We start from the raw sequence: 25,504 nt of genomic DNA on the forward strand, positions 1-25,504 counted from the left end.
TTGCAAGGGTAATAGAGCCAAGGTGTTCTGATTACACAAAATTTCCAGTTATGACCTTAGGAAACAATTTTAAGGAAGTATAATGAATGGGCTATAGTAATCCCACATTATCTGAGAAACTCAATATGGCCCCACTGTCTTCGGTATGGACATAAATTTTATGCTCATGAAACTGAACCTGGAAGTTAGAGATCACCCACCCTCCCCTGGCGACTTATTTATTCTAACGATCTCTCTAAAGCCTCCTTGAAATTATGTATATTCCATGCTTTATAACTGATTTGATAAGAACTGTCTGTCCCTTGATATATAAGAACTTCAATTTGTTCATGCCAATGCATATTAACTGAGCACCCACCAAGTGCCAGTCAGAGATCAAAACAAAACCCCTGCACTAAGAAGCTGATATTCAAGTGCAGGCCAGGCAATAAACAGCCTTCCTCTGAGCACTTAGGTTCCAGGCACTGGTCTCAGGTCCCAACCACTCATCACCTGTTTCATATCCAAACCCTGCTTCCGCCTCCTTAGGCTTAGCGCACATACATCACAACTCTGCACTAAGGTATGCACCTGCTTTCTATTTTTTAATTTCATTTCCTCTGATGGGACACTGCTGGGTTTGCAGGAGCAAAACTTCTGATACCTTCGGTGATTATTCTGACAACACAAGCTGCTTTCATGTTTTCAAACGGCTCATAACCATCTTAAAGATGCCTTTTGAATTATGCATCTTTAATGTACCACACGCATCAAGCACATCTGCCATTTTCTCATCCATGCTCACAGTGTTATGAAATATTCCTGCTGTGTGTGCGTCTCTGATCTGTATTTGACAGATGGAAAAGTCAAACAACACCTGCAAATTTTGGAGGCTTTACTTTTTCAAACTCTGTTCAGGGATACTTTTTATTCTTCTGACTATATTTAAGTCAGATTATTTTAAAATGTTTAATACTCAATGAATACACTAAATTCTTACTCAGTTTAGAACTAAACGCAAGGCAGACCTGAACACATAACCATCCTGCACTTTTTACCTATGTACCAAAAAAACAAAACAAACACACACACACACACAAAAAATTACATAACCCCGCTGTTTCACTGCAAATACTTTCAAATTACTATGACCTTCTTACTCTGTTTTTTCATGACTCAACTGCCAAACACATAAAACAATTTTATTTCTTCCCTCAACTTCAAACTTTATTCCTAAACAAAATAAAGTTGTTTCTCTTCATGTGGACCTAAGGAGGCAAGATAAAGAATACTTGAAAAATATATTTATTCCTACATAAACCTTCTCACTTTTGGCTTTCCATCAGACACACTGGAGAAGGGTTGGTTCTACCCTGAGCACCCTCCACACCCTCCAGTCCCCTGGATCCATATCCTCTAGAACCTACCTTCCCTGCCCCAGATGATAGGTTCTCCACCAAAGCAAAAACTCTGTGATTGACAGAACTCAAATAAAGACTTCCCTCTCAAGGGAACTTAACCTTACTGCCACGTTAAACAGCAAGAAACACTAGGAAGCGTGCAATTTAGATGCAGAAAATATTATAGTTAGGATTTTTTTTAAGAAGGTCATCATTATTTCTTAAGTTTAAATCTTATAGGTTTATGTTTTTAGGGACAAGAAAGCTTAAGACTTAAAATTTATGTTTTCTCTGTCATAATTAAAATGCAAGAAATTGAGATAATTACTTTCTAAGAGACATTTTTAATTTTTTTTTTTTTTAACCATTGGGAGCTCTGAATTTCAGTTTAATAGATTTTACAGAGAGTCCAGACAAAGAGACACAGTCACCTTCCTTTAGGGAAGGTTTCTCTACTTTGAGACTATTGGCAATGAAGGCTAGATAATCCTACACATTGCAGGATGTTTAGCATCTGTGCTCCCCAAGCAATAGATGTCAGTAGCACCCTCTTCCCCTGGATTGGCAACTAAAAATGTCTTCAGACTTTAACAAGTGTCTAGGACAAAATCATTTTAGGTAGAGACCCACTATTTAGTGAGTCATGATGGGGTTTTGCAGATTTTCTCTGCCTATTCTTTTCAGCAGAACACACAGCATTTGGAAATGCATTGAGTCCTTTGCATTCTATTTAAAATGTTAGAATAGTGGTTTTCAGTCCTGGACTCAATCTCCAAGATTCTTTTCTTTGTTGTTGTTGTTGGTCGTTCAAAACATTACATAGTTCTTAATATATCATATTTTACAGTTTGATTCAAGTGGGTTATGAACTCCCAATTTTACCCCGTATACAGATTGCTGTATTACATCAGTTACACTTCCATTGATTTACATATTGCCATTCTAGTGTCTGATGTATTCTGCTGTCTATCCTATTCTCTACTATCCTCCCTCCCCTCGACATTTTTAAATTTTTCGAATATTAGTTTCTAATTTTTAAATGCTAGCTTCTAACAAAAGATTGGTCCAAAAAGTTGAGTTTTATCTTGAAATTCAGAAATGTAGTCTACACTGTAACATCACAGGAGCATGCCCTATCATTTCTTGGCATACTTAAGAAATAATGTTCAGTAACGATTTGTTGACTGAAGGATGATGTACAGCAATGTCCCCTAGAGTCAGCCTTAGAAAACGACTGAACCCATAAATCCTGGCATCATGAAAAATGAAGGACAAAATCGACAGCTAGGAATGGAGCAAAGGATGACAGGGGCCAATAAAGGTCACCAAGAAAATTCATGGGGGGGAAGAATTCTCTTATTCAAAAATGGTACCATGACTATTGGTATTGATGTGCAAAACAATGAATATGGATCCTAAGAGGGTCACAAACCTAAATATAAACTATAAAATTCTTACAGGAAAACACAGGAATAAATCTTCATAACCTTGGGTTTTCTAGATATGATACTAAAAATACAAGTAACCAAAGAAGAAAAACAGACAAACTGAACTTCATCAAAATTTAAGCCTTTTGTCCTTCAACGGATACCATCAAGAAAATGAAAACACAACCTACAAAATGGGAGAAAATATTTGAATATCATGTATTTGATAAAGGTCCAATAGCCAGGATAAAAAATTCTTACTTCTTAACAACAGAAAACACAATTTAAAAATGGGCAAAGGATATGAACAAATACCTCAAAGAAGATGTGTAAATGGTCAAAGAACACATGAAAAAGGTCAATGTCACTGGGAATGCTAATCTAACCCACATGAGCCACTAGCTTCATGCTCACCAGAATGTCTATTAAAAAAATGTTTAAAAAAAGAAAAAAACTGTGCTGGGGATGCACCTCTGTGGTAGAGGGCTTGGCTAATATGTGTGAAGCCCTAGGTTCAATTCTGAGCACAGCAACAAAAACAGAAGATAAAAAGTGCTGGCAAAGTTGTAGAAAAACTGGAAACCTCACACGTTGCTGGTGGGATTGTAAATGATGTACACATTTCAGAAAACAGTTTGATAGTTCCTAAAAATGCACAACCCAGCAAAATTCCACTGCTAAGAATACGCCCAAGAGAATAAAAAAGACATGTCCAGATGAATTTACAAATAAAAGTTCAAAGCAACATTATTTGGAATAGCCCCAAAGTAGAAAGCAACCAAGTGTCCACCAGATGATGAATGGTTAAACAAAATACGTATGTCTATACAATAATAATATTTGGCAACAAAAAGGATGAAAAGCATGGATGAAAGCTAATCCCGAAAGATCACACATTTCCTTTATATGAAATGTCCAGAACAAACAAATTCACAGAGACAAAAAATAAATAAATTAGTGGTTGCCAGGGACTGAGGCAATGAAAATGTTCTAAAGTTCGACAGTGGCGATAATTGCACAACTCTGCAAATATACTGAAAAACCACTCCGTATTCTTTAAATGGGTGGATTTTATGGTGTGTGAATTATATCTCAATAAGGTTGTTAAAAATAAAATAAAATGAAACAAAATGCAAAAAAGAAATGAAGAGTTTGGTACAAGTTAAATTTCCCTATCTAACAAGCTTTGGACCAGATGTGTTTTGGATTAGGGCTCTTTCCAGATTTTGGAATATTCTCATCCATGATAAGATATCTTGGGGACCAGATCCAAGTCTAAACACAGAATTCATTTATGTTTCATATATACCTTACATAATTCCATACAATATTTTTAGTGCACATGAGTTTTGTGGACTTTTCCACTGTAGCCTCAGGTTGGCACTCAAAAAATTCAGATTTCGAAGCACTCTGGATTTGAGATTTTTTTGTTCAGGGATGCTCAACCTGCATTTGCTAAAGCAGAAACACAGATTAAAAAAAGCTAAGTCATCAGCCAGCAAGGCAGGCCACAGGGCAGGGAGCAAACGAAAGCTGTTCCCCTGCAGATAACCACAGAGTGACCTTGGAGCCAACGCCTACTGGGTGAGGCCCAGGGGAGCCCAAGGCGGAATCAGATGGCCCAGGAGTGAAGCAAAGAGCAGTAATCACATCATGTGGGCATGTGATTACCCAAGGGAGATAAGTCTTCTCAGGGGAAGGAACACAGTTCTAGGACACCTTGACAAAGCACTTGTGCTGTAAGAGGGCACGAATCCCTGAAAACCTCAAGCCTGAGCTGAAAAAGGGACAATGAAATCAGGGTAAAATTGGAGAAAAGGAGGGAGGGGACTTGAGGAAACCCGCAGATTCAAAGGCCGGTGGCAGAAGGGCAATTCACATGCGCACCAGCAGAGGATGGCTAGTGAGATGTGAGGTAAGAAGCAAGGGACTGGTGTGCAACCGGGCTGAAGGGACAGCAGCCAGGGCCTGCAGGTGGCTCCAGTGGTAGAGCCTACGCCTATGCGTGTACCAGGGCCCTGGGTGCAAGACCCCACTATGGGGAGGGCTTTGCAAGAAGCAGCCAGCCCCCAACCTCCCCCCGACACACATGCTTTAGAGCCACAGGAAGACCTACAGAAATGCACTTTAGGGACAGACACAGGATAGGGCCAAAGAAGACACTGGCAGAGCAGATAAGGGGCCTTTACGGTTGGCCAGGAAAAGGCAGGGGGCACCACAGGAAGCAAACAATCCGCCAGGTAGAGTAGATCAGGGGCAAGCTGCTCCAGCTCTCTTGAGTCCTGCAGGGTCAGCTTCCCTTCCCCCTCCATTCCACATACTCTTCAATTAACCCCCCACTAAGGTAATCTGTACCCTCGTCTCCACTTCAATCCTTAAGGCACCACTAATAGGGCATCCGGCACTCAAAAATCCAAATAACTGTCCATCACCAGAGAAACCTGGTCATTCTTAGCTACCCACTATGCTGAAGAACAGCCCCAAGACAGCGCTAAAACTGTTCACTTGCTGAAGCTTGCGCAGCCATCATATGCAGATTCCACTTACTCTAGCCCTTTCCAACCCCTTTTCTAAAAACACGAGTCAAATCACATTATAATGTAGAATGCTTATAATCTTTCAATACATCCCCCACTGACTTTAGGACTTAACCAAATCCAAATCTGAAAATTAAAAGAATTATGCCGTAAGCCAAGTGCAGTGGCATGTGCCTGGATTCCTAGCTACTCACAAGGCTAAGGAAGGGGATTCTCTTGAGTCCAGGAGTTTGAGGCAGCCTAAGTAACCTAGTAAGACTCCATCTCAAAACAAGGGGGAAAGAAAAAAAAATTTTGTTTAAGATCATGGAAGGATGTTATTAATATTAAAATAAGATTAAAAATCCCCATCAATCATCTGTTTGGTTATGAAGCTCCCAGACACACACACACACACAAAAAAAACATTACAGGTGACTTAACTATGTTAGCCTCCACCACTACAATGTAAGCTCCCAAAGCCTAGCACACTGCAGAGACTCAATAAAACTGGTGAATGACTAAAAGCCTCAGATACTGTAATTACTCACAATAATTTCTGAGCAATGCTTTTTATTTGCCAATTGGAAAGAAAGGGTAGGTAAGGTTCATAAGGTTTTTTTTTTTTTCAATTTCAAATGTTATACATTTTTACAAGGAAATATAGTCAAAGAAAAACAGTGTCTAGTATTATAAGCTACCAGTGAAATACATAGTAAAAGGATTTTAAGTTTTCATTAAGTGCCTACTAAAATATCAAAACTGTTTCTTTCCACTCAGCCACATCCAGGCAGGCCTAATGCAGGGCTGGGAAGGAGACAGCAAGACAGTCTGCAGGCACGTCATTCCTGCTGACCCTGGTGGCTGTCTTCCTGAAAAGCAACCAGCAAGATTTAACAAGCTCTATAAAACAGTTCATAGTCCAACTACAGAATCGCTCCTCTCTATGAAGCATGCTCCAAGGAAACAGATGATCCAAAAGGGAAATAAAGAAACTTAGGTACATGGCTTAATGGTAATAATTAGGAAAACTGGAAACCTTTCAAATGGCCATCAACATTATTAAGCAAACTGCAGAATATCAACCCAGTCATGAAAAAGAGTAGGTAGGGCTGGGGATGGAGCTCCCGGTAGAGCATTTGTCTAGCATGTGCAAGGACCTCGGTTTAATCCCCCATGTTGCAAAAAAGAAGAAAAAAAAAAGTGGTAGCATAGTATGTGGATTCTTTCCACTGACACTTTACCTATATATACATTATTTCCATATTTAAGGACCATTCAAAAAGCAAAAAATAGTAAAAACCTGAATCTGATTATGTAAAAAACATATATATACACACACACATACTCTGGCTGTCAAAGACATATAAGTGGAGAAGGCTACAAAGCTTGTTCAAAGTTAATCTTTTAAAATGACCTGTGTTTGTGAAAGCTGAATGCTCTGGACCTGTGGCAGCAGAAAGTACGCATTTGGTAGCTGCTCTGCAGACCCTTCAGTAGAGATTCTGCGAGTGCCAATTCCAGAAACCTGCAGAAAGAGAGAGAGAGAGAGAGAAGCCCTCCTTTGTTACACTTGAAAAACACACTGGTCATAATGCTAAAATACCTCCTCAAAGGAAATCTATATTCATCACCATGGTCTTTATATTTATCTACAAAAAAAAAAAAGAGCAGGGCACACCGGTAATCCCAGCAATTCAGAGGCTGAGGCAGGAGGATCACAAGATCAAAGCCAGCCTCAGCAACTCAGCCAGGCCCTCAGCAACTTAGTGAGACCCTGTCTCCAAAAATAAATAAATAAATAAGGGCTGGGGATGTGGCTCAGGGGTTAAGTGCTCCTGGGTTCAATCCCTAATACCTCTACCCAAAACAAAACCCCACAAAACACAATGAATGTTGTATTCAATGTTATGTTTAAATTGATTGTTCCTCCTTATAAGAAAGTCCTTTTACAAGTAGACAACTCTTTTGATGTGATATCACATGTTCCATAGAAATGATAAGAACCACTTAGGTTACCTGAAGCCACAACCTGTTAAAGATGTCACAGGTACTATACTAGAGGTGAAAATTCCTCACCATGCCTATGAACAGCCACATGACTCTTCATGCGCCCTTCCTAGTACCTTGGTGTGAATAGTGGTGTGAACATCGCGCTCAGTGGGAAAGAATCTGCAAGTACACACAAAGGTCTCCCAACTTGTAATATCCTGAAGCCAAGGATGAGACAGGCAAAGCCACCAGAGTCACCCTCAGAGGTCCCTCCCTCTGACCTGCTGGTGCAATGAGAGCCTGATGTATTTTATGCAGAAAACTAGGGATAGTAGATTTCATCCATGCCCTTCAAAGATCCACAGAGGGTTCCAGCTCTGTAGCTGTCCTAAGGACAGTCAACCATGGCGAGCAAGGCAAGAAGGTGGAAGCTGATGAACTTCACATCACTAATACACTTGTATTTTGATGACATAAATCAGGTGGCAAAGTTTCCAAAAGCCTCTTGGAAAATATCCATATCACTCTAGTTAAGTCGACAACCAAATTATGGGGCAAAGGAAAAGTTACTTACATGATAGGAAAGGACTCCGTATGAAGAGGTATTAATAAATAAAGAACTTTCGATGCTTCCTTCTTCAGTAGGTAAGAAAATAATTCTGAAGGAAGTTTTCCCCATCGCTGGAATTACCTGAAAGAAAGGCACCCACCCTAATTAACCATTTGGAATGATCTCGTTTGATAACTTGTCTTTCACAGGCTTTTGACAACTTCCATTACCCTACTTATCAGTATCATAAATCCCTGAGCATCCCCAAACAGACCAACGTCCAACAACCTAAGAACATACTGAGGACTTGGAGCAAGAGAGTTTGGAGTCACAGGTCTCACACTTTCCCTTTTCCTTCTCTTCTACATCCACATGCTTAATTCTCTATCTAACAGATAGTTAGCTCTCTACTTAAATACAGAGAATAGCCACTGTACAAACACACCATTGTGATAAAAATCAGGGACAATCTTCACCTGGTCAAACTGCCATAAACCAAGCACTGGGCTTCCCCTTTAATGTTTCTTTAATTCCAGTATTTTGGAGGAAAAAAAAAATCCTAATTTTGAGTAGACAGAGTAAGCAAACAAGTAAAAACTTACTAGCACCCTTCACTGAAAGGATCTTCATTGAAAGTTAAAAAATCACTAAAAAAAAATTAGAGGATTAGGTTTTTGAGGTTTGCGTTATAGTGTAAGTGAGCTTTATAAGGAGCCATTTGCTACCTTTTAATCTTACATTTAGAAGTTCTACCTTTCTTAGTGGGTTTGAGAAGGGTGGAGGTCATGACTATAAATCTATGGTACTACTAAATGTCTCAGTATTTGTCGAAATTTCAAGACAAATAACAATCTTTCAAGTCATGTTACTCCCTGGTTTCTTTAAACATCCCCCCACCCCACCCCGCACTGGAAGTATGCAGAGCCACCAAAATCAGGAAATTGTTGAACAACTGCAAAAATACGTGCTAAAGCAAACACACAGAAGGAAAAAGTTTGGGTAGCAGAAAAAGGGGAGACAGGGAGCAGAAAGTTAAAACTTGAGGCCAAAGAAAGCAAGAGAAGCTGGCAGCCTGCCACAGAGCAGTTTCCAGGAGCACATCAACACTCACCCTGCAATGAACAGGAGGCACATGGAAATGTCTAGCAGCTGTAAACACTGAATTCACCACGACCTCACTGTCCCTACTAGGGTTGTAAGCATGGAGAATCTTTGCTGCAGGATGCCCCAGGAATCTGAGGGTAAACAAAGAGAAAAGGCAATGTATCGTATGGTTATCCATATTCCTACACAGATGCATATACATAATTATATTTTTATATATATACACATAATTTTTTAAAAAACTTTTTTGCTGCTGGGGGTGGAACCCAGGGCCTCACACATGCAAAGCACATGGTCTACCACTGAGCCACCCTCCCAGCCCACACATTTTTAAACACAGAAAGTTGTTGATGTTCATTACAAAGTTAAGGACAATGACTGAATTCTGTCAGTAATAAAATATTCAATTCACAATAGTTAAAAAAAAAATTACATAGAAACAAAACGTTGCGGTAGGTCAACCCACAGTAATACCCCACTGGTTTCTGTTGGAAGAGTCCAACCCATCTAGGTCATTAAATGCTGGTTTAAAAAAACACACTTGGCACATAATAGCATTTCTCAGTCCAGGGTCTCTCGTTCAAATGAAGTATGGTTAGGTAAGAAACCGTATTCATAGAAAACCCCTATTTTCTTAGGTTTCTTCTTCGAGTAATAAATTTAAAGAGGCTTTTCTGGGGGATTGCATTGTCAACTCACAAAAAAAGACTATTTTATTAGGTCTCATAAAATAAAATTTTAATGATTGCTTATAGCTGGTCTTCTGAAAAAAATGAAAACCTGGCAGCACTTTACAGTAGTGGTTCTTACCCACTTAAATTATGAGCCTTTTAGAACACTCAGATGAGAGCTTTGGCTCCACCCTCCTCCAAAAGGACAAAAAAAAAAGGTTTAATGCATAATTTCACAACTTTCCACCAGTCTCCCAGGGAGGATTCCGGCTCTGTCGTGAATCCACCCCTGACCAAGTCTTCACATCAGCTCTGTTTCAGCAGCTCTCATCCCCACCAACATGGGCTCCACAAAGGAACCACAAGAAGGCAACAGGTCTCTGGCCCACCCCCTGGACCCACCGCCCACGTTCCCTAATTTAACCCTGATTCCTACTATCCAACACCAAGTTCCCTCCAGTTCAGTTAGGTTACAATGGAAAAAGTTCATTGCTGTCATTTCTCAGTGGCAGAGACTCAAACAGTTCCCATTAGGATGGCCCAGAAATAAGATGATACTTCATCTAAGCAAAAAAAATTCAAAGTCCTTATGCTTACATATTTCTCTGATTTTCTTCCAACTTCTCTAATATTAAAACTGTGTTATTTAGGAAAATTAAATGCATGATGTTTATCTCATGTGCCTCATGTGTGAGGCACTGGGTTGAATCCTCAGGATTTCTAAAATACTGTATTACTAATATCAAATCTTTGGAATTTTTCTTCAAGCTTTCACTCCTATTTTTAATCAGTAATCTTAATGAAAGACTTACTGCATCAAATGTTCATTTTAAAACACAAGTTTTTACCTTCAGTTATATATAAAATGCACCTGAGTGTCAGGACTAAAACCTTGATTCTTTAAGTGTTCTTAAATAATACAACTTAAATTTTTCCCCCTTTTACGCTACCATAAAGGGTCACCTCTGAAAGCCCTATCTCAGAGTACTGAGCCTATATTGGCTTTTCTCCCTGTGATTAAATCAAGTAAATAAGGACTTCCATGGTAGTCTTTAAGTAAATAATTTGCATCAGTCAGCAAAATTATTCATAGTTCTCCTCAAAGTTTTATATACTATTCACATAATTGAAACTCAAGATTTTGGTTTCAAAGAATGCAAATGTCTACCAGAAAAACACATTAGAAATTAAGACTGCAAAACAGTCCCGCGACGGCACTTAGTGCCTGCACCTACCAGAAGCCTCAGCAGACAGAGAATGCTGGCTGGAATCGCACCACCACCGTGCTGCTATTTTTATTCTATTTTTTTATTCTATTTTTAAAAGTGTTATGAGGATATGAATTTCCTTCAGTAGTGACAACTGGAAGATACTCTATTAATTTAATACTACAAAAGAATGACTAAAATCCCTTAAGAATGATTAGCACTTTTAATTCCTAGGACCAGCAGAATATTAACCCTTAAAATAAGCCCTAAGCAGCAGGCAGAAGGCAAATGAGTAACACCATTTTGCTTTTGAATCCCAGAGGAAAACCAAAGCTTTAAGAAGGGACGGGGTTTGCCCAAGGTCAACATCAACATCAAAATAAACAAAAGCAAAAGCTGAACTAGGGCAGGAAAGAAACAAGGAAGAGAACTCTCCAGCTAAAAGTTTTATTCTAATGACTATAATTTGTGCTGTTTGGAAGAAGGTAAAACCTGGCTCACTTTAAATGTGTTCGAATTTACACTAGGTGTTTTGTTTTGTTTTGTTTGGTAATTGTAGATGGATAGAATGCCTTTATTTTATTTTATTATTATTATTATTTTTAATGTGGTACTGAGGATTCAACCCAGGGCCTCACACAGGCGAGGGAAGCGCTCCACCACTGAGCTACAGCCCTAGCCCAGCCCAAGAAGTTTGTTCTGATTGAAATTCTTTAACTTCAAGCAAAATACAATACTTCCACAATCACAGCCTACATCTTACTAATATGAAAAAATGAAAGGAGTGCTGGCTTGAAATCAGAAGACTTATTTCTTCATTTCCAGTAAAAAATGACCTTGAGCAGACTATTGCTTCTCAGCAACAAATGTGGGAACACATTCGTGGCACATGCACAAATACAGAGATATTTGAAAACTGATACATTCAGACCATGCCTGCCTGCAAGATTCATATTAAACTCAAATGACAAGAAAAATGGTCATACTTTAAAAACCATAAACATAACTGCATCACCTAAAGATGATTAATATATGAACACTGGCAATCCTGTCAAATCAAAGTCCTTAAACATACTTTCAACATGCTTCTAGCTACCAGGACCATTAACTAACGTATATGGTTATGTGGCAAATCTATACAGATCACACGTGCATTGATTATAGAACTTCTAGGCTACTGAACACATTTTTTATGTGACTAAATATATTACATTAGGATCCTATGAACTGGAATTGTTCTTCTAATATAGCTACACTACCATTCATTTTATTATGTCTCCCAAACTATAATATATACTCTTCAGAGAAGTCCTCTATTTCTTTTTTTTAAATGTTTCTTTTTTTTTTAATATTTATTTTTTTTAGTTTTCAGCGGACACAACATCTTTGTTGGTATGTGGTGCTGAGGATCGAACCCGGGCCGCACGCATGCCAGGCCAGCGCGCTACCGCTTGAGCCACATCCCCAGGCCCCTGTATTTCTTCTTCAAAGTAAAGACTTTGCACAAAAATATTCTCTGAAAATACAAAACTAGTGAGCATATTATATCATCAGCTAAATTTCTATAAATTCAATTTCTAATAAATTTCTTTACATAAGTATAAATTACAATGATTTTTTTGAAAAACAAGCAGGCATATAAAATCGTGAAAAGTCAGAAAACTCTCTTCACCCGTTCTCTCTTTTCTTCCTTTCACAGAATCTCCCTTAAAATGCTCAACAAGGTATTTTAAGTCTCAGGCACATTCTCCTTCACTGCAGCGCTAATGTCTGGATGATCAGAGGAAATGGAGGGAAGGAATCCGGGTGAATGCAGGCAGGAACCCAGGCCGCCACACCACCCCGGTCCCAGGTGCTCACCTACCACGAGGCTCTTCACCCACATAACTTGGCCTATGCCTCAAAAAAGCTCTTCATAAAACAAAGTGGTAGACCCAGGCTGCTGTAGTAAGCAGAGTTCTCACACCCCAGCACTGTTCCTGCCCTGGAAGCTGACTTAAAGCTGCCTCTGTGCAGGGCTGCCATACCCTGCACCCAGGAAGCTTTGTAACACTTCAGTTTTCAACTGTTCATCACAGACAACAAGAATCCTTAAAGTACCTCCACAGCTTACCCTCCTCCTCCTTAATATCGCCAAACTCCCAGGTTAGGCCCTCAACTAACCCCTCAGATCACATCTCCTTCACTTTGTGGGTCTGAACAAGAAACACTAGACATCATCATGGCTTATACCCATTCTTACCCTAATAAAGGTTATTACAGTGCAACTTAGAGTCCCAAGGCAAAACAAATAAATACCTGAATATAGTTTAAAAGGGTTCAGAAACCATCAACACTGAGAGCTTTTCATTATGAAATAACCTTATTTGTTTCAGGAAAACAAATGCGTACTACATTGAGTTCTCACGAAATTTTAAATTTTACAAAATAGTACAAGATATTTTTACTAAAAACCGAAGAAAGAGGGTGGGGGTGGTAAAGGAAAAAGGGTAATCATGAAGGGAAATTGACTTCCTTGCATGTCTGAGTTTGTTGGGATGAACCCAACTACTATGTATAATTATAAAGATCTAATAAAAAGCCAGGCATGGTGGCACGTCCACGGAGGGAGGCTGAGGCAGGAGGATAGCAAGTTCAAATCCAACCTCAGCAAAATGGAGGCACTAAGTAATTCAGTGAGACCTCGTCTCTAAGTAAAATACAAAATAAGGCTGGGAATGTGGCTCAGTGGTCAAGTGTCCCTGACTTCAATCCCTGGTACCCCCCCTTCCAAAAAAAAAAGATCTAATAAAAAATAAGTTTTTTTAAAAAACTGAAGAAAGAGAAGGTAGGGTATAATTCAGTGGTAGAGTACTTGATTAGCATGCACAAGACCTGGGTTCAACACGCAGCAACATTAAAAAAGAAAACACTAAAGAAACCACTAAAACAACTCTTTAAGTTCTGCTTTCATGAAAACACTCCTTTAAAAAAAGTACTTCTTCAAAGTAAAGACTTTGCACAAAAGCATTCTCTGAAAATACAAAATTAGTGAGCTTATTATATCATCAGCTAAATTTCTATAAATTCAATTTCTAATAAATTTCTTTACATAAGTATAAATTACAATGATTTTTTTAAAAAACAAGCAGGCATATAAAAAATGACCTTGAGCAGACGTATTGCTTCTCAATCTCTTCATACTATTGATATACTTACAATTAACATGTGTATATATGTAATATAAAAGACATACTAAAAATAGTATAAATGAGCTTTTATTAATTACAAAGAAAACATACTTACTGTATTCCAAAATCTAGAACTGATGGCTGAAAATGTAAACCTTTTCCACTGAACAGTTTTTCTGAGAAGCTAAAAAAAAAGAAAAGAGAGATTAACTTTTGCTGTAATTTTAAAGTTTGGCTGCCGTGTTAAGAGTGTGTACTGCCAGTGACTTGGTGCATGAGATGTAATTTTACTCTCTCAGAGGTGAATCTGAACCAGATTTTAAATGAGAAAACTGAATTATTCAAAGTCTAGTATAATTCTAGCACTGCAAATTTTAAGAGGCTGTTAGATTATGGTTATTGTAACTTCATACCAAATGTCTAGATCTTGTCAGCATTCAGACAGAAATGGGAATGGATTTAACTTTTAATAGGCTTCACTCTGGATGAATTCAGACAAACATGGTTATTTTCATAAACCCTGAATCAAGAAAAGGCATACACATAGGGTGGGTTTGAGAGGGAACTCTGGCCTCAGACTTAGACTACTTGTAGGAGGGAAAGGCCACAGTGGCTTGGCGGGGCCAGCTCTTGAAGGCTGAAACCATTACCAGGTTTGTATCTTTAAGTCCAATCACAAAACCTCACATGACAAGTCACAGTTTTCAGCAGTTGTTAATCATTACAGTGACCTAATTTCCTTTCCGAATCAAAGGCCAAGAATCAATACAGCAGGAAAACATATCAAAAAACATGAAAGAAAAATACAGTAAGGACATGCAATTTATTATAAACATATTTAAAGACATTACATATGTATGTAGATAAAGAAAATATCAACTGCCATGTGACATATTTAAAGGCACATAATCCAAATGCATGAAGCTCTTAAAGGCAACACCCATTCTGTCTCAAAGACTCAAAGGAGCTTTCCAAAATATAATCTCCTCATTTTCTCCTCACAATAAGTAGTCCCTGCCCAAGCTGGTGTGGCCCCAGACACCCATCCCAATGCAGAGACCAGAAAGAACCAGTTCCGAAGTCCTTATATCATTTAAAAAAAAAAAAAAAAAAAAAAAACTCCTTTCCTCTGTCCTTTCTCCTAGAAATCCAATCTTGTCTATCATCTTGTCTTTTACCTCTCTCCAATATCAAGTATGTTAGTAATAAAGGTCTCCCTCTGCCTAACTCTTGGCAAGGTCTCCACTCATTTGGAAAGTGGCAAGAGACGAGACCCACTATTTACTGGACCCGCTTGAATCCCAGAAGGCCAGCAGCACTAGGGCTGGGGGATGTAGCTCAGTGGTCGAGCACTTGCCTGGTACCTGTGAGGCCCTGGGTTCAATCCCCGACATCACACACACACACACACACACACATACACAAAGGCCAGCACTAATGCCTCAACTTGCTTGCAAAGAAGGCCACTAACACACCGAGTTGCCTCCAAAAGAGACGCGAAGAGCACAGGAAAGGATGGAGGGTCCACCTGGGCACACCACCCCAGACCAAGCTGGTGGGGCTCAGCACTCTCAAAAAATAGAAAAACAGGCAGCTTCACATACCCAAAAACCATCCTCAGAAAGATCAGGCTGCTACACACACACACACACACAAAAATGAGCTAAATAATTAATGGCAGTCCTTTCCTGTCCTGTGCCCTGAAAAGTGAATTTGCCATCAGATTTTATACTCGACTTCCAAGTGGAGAGATGAAGTTTGGAGGATTTAAGTAATTCACCTAAGGTCACACAGCTACTATGAGGCAGGGCCAAAATTCCAACCCAGATCTGTAGAGGCTGAAAATATGAATGCTGTATCAAGTTCAGGACTGCAGGACCTATCCGGGGAAGCATGCCTAGCCTGCTGGGTGACAGTGTGGGCTCTGGGCCCGACAAATCTGGAATCCAGGCCCATGGCCATCTCTTTCCAGACCTGAGTGGGCCAGGCACTTAGCTTCTCTTCAATCCTACTCTTGTTATCTGCAAAACACAGATGACCACCGTACCTACTTTCAGTCCCTGTGAGGAGAACATGAAATGATCCTCCCTTTGTCTACGCCCGACACACAGTGAAGGGCAATAAATATTAGATCGTATTACAAAGAGGATGACACTCATCGAGCAAGAAAAGCCAAGAGGACAGATGGAGAAGCCAACCGAGCTTCTTGTAAGGAGCTGACCTCTGGATTCTGAAGTCCCTAATGGGGCAGTGGTAATTTTCTCTGAATAGAACAAATGAAACATAAACTGGGGCCATCTCATCATAGCAGATTTTTAAATCTCGTAGTCAGGAATTTTTACATACTGAACAAAATTCAGACATTTGGGTCCAACCTAAAACGTTCTAGTGGAAAGAGACTGGATTTCTCTAACTTCAAAGAAAATGCTATTTTTGGACCCCACATGAGAAAAAAAAAATAGAATTCTGCCCTTTTTTGTTCCTAGAAGTCACAGAATAAATTCTTTTTTTTCTCATCGGTAGACTTCAGCTCACCTGAATTTACAAGGAGGTTTAACATCACTAAGTAAGTTAACATATTAGTTCTTACAGACAAAACCGTTGACAGGTGTTGACCTGCAGAGCACTCAACCTGCTCTCAAGTGGCTTCTGAAGACTGGGCGGGTGTGTGATGTGATGGTGTATCTGGTTTGTTTTTCCTCCACAGCTCCTGGCTCATATCTCCCTCCCAAGGAAGGCCCCCAAAACCAGAATCTGTCTTCCCCAAGGTGCGTCATTCAGACTCTCATTTTCCCTTCCTGCCTCTGAACTAGCCTTAAAGAAATTCTCCGATTTACCCTGCTCCCAAGACGTCCCTCATTCTGCGAGGTCCTGCCTGCACCCTGGAGAGGGGAGTGCTGCACAGAGGTCAAGCAGCAGCTGGACAGACAGGCCTTGCTGGGTTCTCCACCCACGCTATCACGCTCCTTCAAGGAAGTCTCCACAAAATCCCCAAAGGACCACGTTCAGAGTGTGTATGGACAATGCGACACTGGAGGCTGCTTGAGGGGTGGCACACCTGGAGGGGCCGTGGAAGCTCTGTGCCCCTCCCCACACCTCACCGTGCACATCCTTTATCTGTATCCTTTATGATCAACCAGAAGACATCACTGTTTCCCCGAGTTCCTGGCCTACTCCAGTCAGTCAATCAAATCCTGAGGGTTGCAGGAACCTTGATTTACAGTCAGTGGGTCAGCAGCTCAGGCAGGGCTGAAGAATGGCATCTAAACAAGGCTGGGGGTCTTGGGAACTGAGCCCTGAAACTGTGGGGTCAGATGCTACCTCCAGGCAGATGGTGTCAGAACCGAGTTGGGTTATAGGACACCCGGCTAGTGTCCGCTGCTGCTGCTGCTGGGGAGAAACCCCCACACCTTTCAGGACAGAAGTCTTCTCTGCTCACTGCCATGAGAGCCGATGATTGACAATGATTTGACTTTTCCGAAAGGGAGTAAGTGACAAACAGCTGAAATTTACTTAACTATGAACATCAAAAATCATCCTCAAATATCAGAGCTAGCTAAGAAGTTACACTGTTTGAAATGACAAAGTCCTCATCTCTAAACCAGCAGCTTCAAACAATCAAGGGCTGGAGCCATGAAGGATGAAACTCCCTCCCTTTGTCCTTTTTTTTTTTTTTTTTTTTTTTTTTTCCCCAAAAATCAACATCAATCTTTTCACATTTCATTCACCCTGAATAATGGGGATGACTGCAGGGTGTGGTGGCACACACCCATAATCCTCGGCTACTTGGGAGGCTGAAGCATCCGGATCACAAGTTTGAGACTAGCCTGGACTACTCAGCAAGGCCCTTGGTAATTTAGGGAAATGCTGTTTCACATTTTTTTAAAAAAGGGGGGGGGGGGGAACTGAGGATGTACCTCAGTGGTAAAGTACTCCCTGGATTCAATCCCCAGAATAATGATGAAAATAATCCTGAATGATTCATATATGTCACAATCCACTAGGTCTCTTGCAAGCTTAGGCATAAAATAAATGCATGCGTCTTATAAAAATCAATTATAAATTTATGCCACACATTCTAATTTTCCACCTATAAGATAATTATAAGGAAATGTTCTTCATTAAAAACAAAAAAGGAGGAGTAATGTTGCTTCTCTAACAAGAGAGACACATCGGAAAAGAAATAAGAGCAATAAACAGGAGAAACCCATTAAGACAGAGGCACAGACAATGACTTCCTGATTAGGATTCAAACAGCTCAGGAAATAGAAGAAAGAACTGACAAACAGGACGGCATCCAATCAAAAACATTCTGCACAACAAAGGAAACAATTAACAGGGTGAAGAGACAACCTTGGGAATGGGGGGAATCTCTGCCAGCTATTCTTCTGACAGAAGACTAATATCCAGAATATGTAAAGAACCAAAAAACAAATGACCCAATAAATCAGCAGATGCACTGAACAGACACTTCTCAAAAGTAGGAATGGCCAATAATTATATGAAAAATTGTTCAGCACCTTTAGCCATCAGGAAAATGCAAATCAAAACGACACTGAGGGCTGGGATGGAGCTCAGTGGTACAGTGCTTGGCCAGCCTGTGTGAGGCCCTGGTCCGACACACAGCACTGTGCCCCAAAAAAAAAAAAAGAGAGAGATTCCATCTCAACCCAGTCAAAATGGCAATCATCAAGAATATAAAAAACAACAAATACCAGCAAGGATGTAGGGGGAAAAAAAAACTTTAACACCTTGTTGATGGGAATATTAATTAGTACAGCCACTACAGAAATCAGTGTGGAGACTCCTCAAAAAAACAGAACTATCATATATCATCTCTACTACTCCCAGGTATAAACTCAGAGGCATTAAAAGTCAGCAAACTATAAAGATACCTGCATTTTTATGTTTATAGTAGTACAATTCACAATGGCCAAGTTACAGAGTGAGCAGAGTGAGCGTTGGTGCCTATCAATGGATGAATGGATAAAGACAATGTGGCACATATATAAACAACCTCGGAGTATTGTTCAGCCATAAAGAAGAATAAAAACACATCATCCATAGAAAAAGGGATGGAACTGGAGAGCATCATGTTAAGTGAACTAAGACAGACACAAGAATTCAAGTATTACATATCTTCTCTCCTACGTGGAATCTAAGGAGGCAAAAGGACAAGAAAGTAGCAGGGAGACTGTTTGAGAAGATTCAGAGGAAGGGAAGCCGGGCAGGTAAGAACTGTGATGGGGTAGATATGATCGAAGTATGTTATTTGCATCTATGAATATACCACAAGGAAACCCAGTATTCTATATAATTAAAATGCACTAATTAAAATATATATAACCAATCCCCAAAAAACAATGCCAAATGATTTCTCTGATTTAATGATGCTGATATCCATAATATGCTGGGGGAGGGGGGAATTAAATGAACTCTAGATAGGGCAAAGGGGAAAGGGGGAGGGAGAGGAAGGGAGGGGACATAAGGATAGAAAGGACAGTGGAATGAGATGGTCATCGTGATGTGACTCTACTTTGTGTACAACCAGAGATATGAAAAATTATGCTCTATTTGTGTAATATGAATTGTAATGCATTCTGCTGTCAAATATAACAAAATTTTTTAAAAAACTTGAAGAATACAAGGCAAACATACTTGTAACTACCTTTTGATGATTAAATTATAAATGATTATTTCTTTTTCAACAGTATTTTCCCAAGTTCAGTGAACATGCATTATGTGAAATAAAAACAAAATATTTCAAGTATGTTTACAAAAATGTGTGAGTGTGTGTGTGTGTGTGTGTGTGTGTGTGTGTGTAAAAAAATAAAACTGACAGTAACCTGAGGGTATGCGAGCTCTTGTTCATGTGGACCTTATTCCACACTCTCTTCCTGTCCTTCTTTGAACCCAGGGCCTGGTGCAGGCTGAGCACACACTCACCCTAGCTCTGCCTCCAGCTCCCTTTAGGTTCCTGTTTTAAAGATGGCCACCTTCTGCAAAGAACTGCACTTCTCATCAGAAGGATGCTGAATTCTATACATGCCATTTTGAAAATATATTGTTTACCTGCCTAAGATTTTTTGTTGTTGTTGTTAAACCAGAGCTACATTTTTCTCTAGTCATATAAAGCCAAGAAACAGTTTGAAAAAGTGTCCAGCACAAAAGAAATTTCACTGGAAATGAGAGAACCAGGGTCAAATGCCAGATGTGACGGAAGCTCCCACATGACACAGGGCTTCAGTTCCCTCTGAAGCAGAACGAATGTGAATGTGTCAGGCCGGATGAATGTGACATCCCTGGAAAAGCATCTCCAGGCCCAGACTTCTTATTCCTAGGAAAATCAAACCTATCTGCTGATATCAGGCACACCCTTTCTTAAAAACATCTTAGATATGGAAACAAGTTAACTGCAACCAATGGTTCTGGCGATTCAGATGACTCACGGCTCCCGATAAAAATAGGTCACTTCAAAGGCAACAAAGGCAACGCTCCACCTCTCCTGAGTGAATGGCAGGGCCAGTGTGACTCCAGCCCCAACCCCACAGGCCCTGGTCATACTGGGGCAGGTGGTCGGCTACAGGAACACACTCCCCTTGGTTACAATCCAGAATGTGGGCCCAGCACCAGATGCTAACAGGCAAAACTCAAAGTTCAGAAGGTTCAGAGAGAGAAGAGGGGAACCTCCCTGGAAAACCCAGCAAACTTTTTGTGGTAGCCTCTTGCATGCTACGCTGGGCCACACCAAGCCCCAACAAAGGTTTCCAAAAAATGGGTCTAGAAGATGCACCTCAGTGAACAGTCACCACAGAGGGACAACGGACAGATGCCATGTCCAGTAGAGCCAACATGAGTGAAGATGCCAAAGCTGAGAAAAGGATGGCCACGTGTGGAAAAGTCCAGAGGGACACAGAGAAGTGAATGGGCAGGAGAGAGGCAGGCCTGAGCCCCCACTGCAGCTCAGGGGGTGGGCTCTGCTGGACCAAAGGGCAAGGCCTGCAAACGCTCCACCATGAAGTGAGTCTCCCATGCCGTGGATCTGTGCTGCCTTTACTCTTGAAGGTCTGACCACTTTCCGGAGATCACTGTACCGTGTTAGAAGATGGTCCATCCTTTCTGAACAAGTGGAAAATAACTTTGCCTGGCATTAAGTGGACACAACAGCGAATATTCACAGGGAGGGCAGAACTGTCCGCTTTTCCACCTTCTGTGATGAACTGTCCTGATGGATCGCTCTCAATACCCCACTGTCTATTCACTGTTGTTTTTTAGATACAAACACTTGCAATACCTAGAGAGAACAGCATGTGTTTCCAAAATTTAAAAAGAAAAAAAAAAAAATTCTTTAAGCCAAGACAGTGGTTTGGCCACTGAATACAGTCAAAAAGGTCGTGGGGACAAGAGTTTTCACATCCATTTCTCAAACCCTCTCTGCCTCAAAAAAAGCTAACAACGTGTAGACAAAATAATGCTCTTGTCTAGACTCCTGTGTCCCAGGAAAGACATGTTATGCAAATGAGGTGCTTACTGGGCTGCCCTCATTAGTCACAAGAGTGCAATGTCCCAAGTGCCAGTAATGCTGTTGGAAACCTACAGACTTCACAAAGGTAGGGATTCCTGTGGCTAATCCTTTGAGGCCCATTCTTCTAAAAAAGTACATCCACTGGTCATTCATGGTCTCCCCTGAGCAAGAAGCAGGTACTTCTAAGACTTAGCAGCCATCCCATTGGCCTTGGAGGAATTAGGTCTTCTCCATTATGCAGCTGGACCTCAAACTAATCCCTGCACAGATACAAAAGCCCCAGCCTGGGGGAGTCCTGATGAAGCCTGGCCCACGGCTAGACTGGCCACTGCAGGGCAAGGCCCCTCAGGTGCTCTGCACTGCACCTGTCCAGGCTCCATGCGATCCAGGGCAAGGCCCTGAGCTTCCGGGTCTTCATTAAACAACAGACAGACCAAAAAACTGCAAGACTTGCAAAGTGAGTTGTGGGCGGGGTGTAGTTCCATGATAAGAGCACTTGCCTCATGTTCACAAGGTCCTGGGTTACTTAACTATATGAATAACAAAATTCTACATCACAAAATCTTAGTACTACATACTTGTTATTTCCAATTTAAGAAATACTTCTCCCAGAGGTTATTGATAGGAGTTTGTTGCAGAGTGCATGCAAAGAACCACTTAACAGTGGAAGTAGGAAACAGTATTTTCCCCTATTAAAGTCCCCAGCTTTCTCAGTTGGCTGAGGCAGGAGGATCACAAGTTCAAGACCAACCTGGGTAACTTAGTGTGGTACTGTCTCCAAATTAAAAAAAAAAAAAAAAAAAAATTTTAAAGGGGTTGAAGGATAGCTCAATAGTACAGCATTTGCCTAGCATGCACAAGAGCCTGGACCACAATCAATTCAGCTGCAGAGGGGGGAATGTCATAAAAAACGTCATGGGGAGAGGGCGTTGTGGCTCAGAGGTAGAGCTCTTGCCTAGCACGTGTGAGGCACTGGGTTCAACTCTTAACACTGCCTATGAATAAATAAGATAAAGGTCCATTGAAAACTAAAAAGTATTTAAAACAAAACAAAAATAAGTCCTTGGGCAAAACATGATTTTCTTACAGTTTCTTTCATGTAGAAAGCTTCAACTATCAAGGTCAAAGCATTAAACAAACTGAAAGACTGATCAAAGGGTAAAGTCCTTGGGACAACACTAGTCTGCTGGAGGCGCGCACACCAGGAACAGGATACCTGGGTTTGAAGGCTGCCCAGTGTGCTGACCGCCAGGCTTTCGTAAATACGTCACAAAAGTCCTCCACCTGTCCCTAACGTGGCTGAGGATCTTCTCCCCACAGTCCGTCCCATGGAGGAGATGTTGCTTCTCTCAGAAACTAGTCCATAGCCAGGGGCTCCTCTGGATGGATCCTGAGCTCACAGGCCCTCCTGCCCGCTCTGAAATTTTCAACATCTCCCTCCCTGATCTTTCTCCCACCACCATCCATATGAAGAGACTCATGCACTTGAGATGAGACCCTTTGACCTTCCCTTGTTCTTCAAGCCCTCCTTCCCTCACAGTCAAACTGCTGATCTAGGGGCTGGGGCTGGGGCTGGGGCTGGGGCTCAGCGGCAGAGCACTTGCCTCACACGAGTAAGGCACTGGGTTCCATCCTCAGAACCACATAAAAATAAATAAATAAAATAAAGGTATTGTGTCCATCTACAATTTAAAAAAATACATTTTTAAAAAATGTTAATGGACAATGACAGTAAGTACATTTATTGAGTACTTACAGTATACCAAGTGCTGTACCAGGCACTTTATCACAGGGCTCTGTGTGGACACTATTATCTTCGGCTACAGTTTGGATCTGGAACATCTCCCAAAAGCCCACGTGTTAAAGACCTACTCAACAGGGTAGCACGACTGAAAGGTGGTGGATCCTTTAAGAGGTGGGGCCTCTGGAAGCAAGTTAGGTCAATGGGAAATATGCCCTTGAAGGGGAGGGTGGGAACCTGGCTTCTCCTCTCTCTTTTCCATGCCGTGGCCCTGAGGGGAGCAGTTTGCTCCACCTATGCTCCCTACCTCTGCCATCTGGCACTGCCAACAGAGGCCAAATCAGCTGGGCCCACTGATCCTGGACTGAGCCCTCTCCCACTAAAAGCCATCCCTCAGGTATGTTCCAGGAGCAGGAAGCTAGCACACCATCCCACCCTCACACGTGAGTAAATGGATGCTGAGAGTTGCAGCAGCCTGCCCAAGCCCTCTCAGCCGTGCGCTGGGCGAGTGTGATCTGAGCACACATGCAGAACCCCGGCCTACACGGCCTGCTCCCTTGTCTGGCACCCAGCCCTCTCACTGCACCACGGCTACTGCTGAGGTCATCAATGACCACAAGCTGTGAAGTCAAGTGCTGAGCTTCCTTAATCTCCCCTCTGGCTCCACTCTCTTGAACCGCGTCCCTGGGTTTGTCCCTGGGTTTCTAGGAAAGTCTCCCTCTCAAGCGCCTCTATCTCCAACCATCTGGGCCACGCTCCCCTCTGCGAGGCTCTTCCTCAATTCTCTTTTTACTCTGGCCAATTGTATCCACCCACCCACTAGGTTCACCATCTCCCGGAGTTCAGAGCGTCCCACATAGTCGTTTGTTATTTCTGTGGCTGTCCAGCATCTTCCTGGCGACCCTGGTAGGTTCCCCACAGGTACCCCCTTCTGGATTTGGAAAGGGCCAAGTACAAATCTCACCAGCCCCACCTGCAGCCAGGATGCTGGCCAGCATGACCCACCTGAGGCAGAGAATCCGGGGAAGGAGATGGAAGGTGGTCCTGGGGACAACCACAGCAGCAGTGCAGCCGGTGAGCAGCCGGGGCAGTAGTGTCCCCAGCACCATTTCCACAGCATCATTCTGGCAGTAGTTCAAGCTGCTAATAACCCCTTTAGCTTGTTTGTTTCCTGAGCCTGGTTCTTAAATCTTCCTAGAGACTCTGTCAGCTGCCCAATATCTTTTCAATAAACTCCTTTTCTGTTTAAATCGGCCAGAGTTGGTTTTTGTGGTTTGACTGATTCATTTCCCAAGCCTGTGTGTCTGTGGCCTAGACTCCCCCACTGAGCTCCTGACTCATGCTCCCATCAGTACCAGACAGCAGCCTGTGGATGGAAGGTCCACAGGCACCTTCAGAGGGAATCCAAGGTGGAGTCCAACAGCTCATGCCGCACTCCCCATCCCCCGTGGGTCTGCTGTACTGGGCTCCCCGTCTTGGTGAGTCACTTGCGATGTCCCCAAACAGAGACCTTATGGATACCCTGACTCCTGTGCCTTTCTTAACTCCCTAGACAACAGACGCTGAGGACTCTCCTGGAACTTTACAACTTCTGTACCATTTAAATCTGTGCCCTGCTGTCCACTCCAAATATCAGGACTTAAATTCAAAAGGTATTGCAGCTGTAATTTGAAGGACTTTAAAATAAATCATTAACTTGACATAGTTACTCACACCAGAACTCTCTTAGTAAAGTGGCTAAGTAACTTTGCAAAAAAACTATAAAAGAAGAGACCAGCAGTTAAGCTCTTGTTTCCCCAACTCCCATTCCAACTTTCTCCTCACTGCAACTTAGGGTATCTCCTCTGTGGTTTAAAGATTTGACATCTTTCCTAGGGAAGATGATTTTAAAATGTGCAAAATACGAAATCCATTTTCCATTTCCTTTCAGCTCTAGGGCAGCAAGTTAGTATGAGAAGTCCTTCAGTATTAGGGGTCTGAAGTGTGAACAGTTTTCCAAAGACTAGCATATGAAACGGGAGACCAGCACAGAAATTCCCATGGACAATAAAGGCATCGGGGAGACTAAACTTTTTCCTTCCAATATAAATTGAGAAATATAAATTCATGCAATGTTGTAGCTGTATTTAGAAAACCAATGCTGAGTTCTCAAAATATCCCTATAAGTTTAGATATTAGTTCCTTAGGAGTGAGTGCTAAGGACTGGATACACGTCCCCCAA

At 41.4% G+C, this 25,504-nt stretch overlaps 1 protein-coding gene and 2 long non-coding RNA genes across 7 annotated transcripts in view; 2 read left to right on the forward strand and 1 right to left on the reverse strand.

Moving 5' to 3' along the window:
* Tmem131l (transmembrane 131 like) overlaps nt 1-25,504 on the reverse strand; it is a 166,770-nt gene that overhangs the window by 74,125 nt on the left and 67,141 nt on the right. For 4 of the 5 annotated variants that reach the window (XM_078022004.1, XM_078022005.1, XM_078022003.1 and 1 more), the window contains exons 4-7: nt 14,133-14,201; nt 8,976-9,099; nt 7,889-8,005; nt 6,740-6,850 (exon numbers count right to left, since the gene is read on the reverse strand). In XM_078022004.1, coding sequence (XP_077878130.1) covers nt 6,740-6,850; nt 7,889-8,005; nt 8,976-9,099; nt 14,133-14,201 — 421 coding nt within the window. Of the gene's footprint in view, nt 1-5,537; nt 5,874-6,739; nt 6,851-7,888; nt 8,006-8,975; nt 9,100-14,132; nt 14,202-25,504 lie in introns of those variants that run through there. The other variant, XM_078022007.1, reaches the window with a different exon arrangement.
* Nucleotides 4,516-6,330, forward strand: LOC144366918 (uncharacterized). The gene is made up of 2 exons (XR_013426121.1): nt 4,516-4,721; nt 6,103-6,330. It is a non-coding gene; the product is annotated as an uncharacterized LOC144366918 (long non-coding RNA).
* Nucleotides 23,520-24,538, forward strand: LOC144366539 (uncharacterized). The gene is made up of 2 exons (XR_013425593.1): nt 23,520-23,680; nt 24,107-24,538. It is a non-coding gene; the product is annotated as an uncharacterized LOC144366539 (long non-coding RNA).

The sequence above is a fragment of the Ictidomys tridecemlineatus genome, chromosome 9, assembly GCF_052094955.1.
Source record: "Ictidomys tridecemlineatus isolate mIctTri1 chromosome 9, mIctTri1.hap1, whole genome shotgun sequence".
NCBI lineage: Eukaryota > Metazoa > Chordata > Mammalia > Rodentia > Sciuridae > Ictidomys > Ictidomys tridecemlineatus.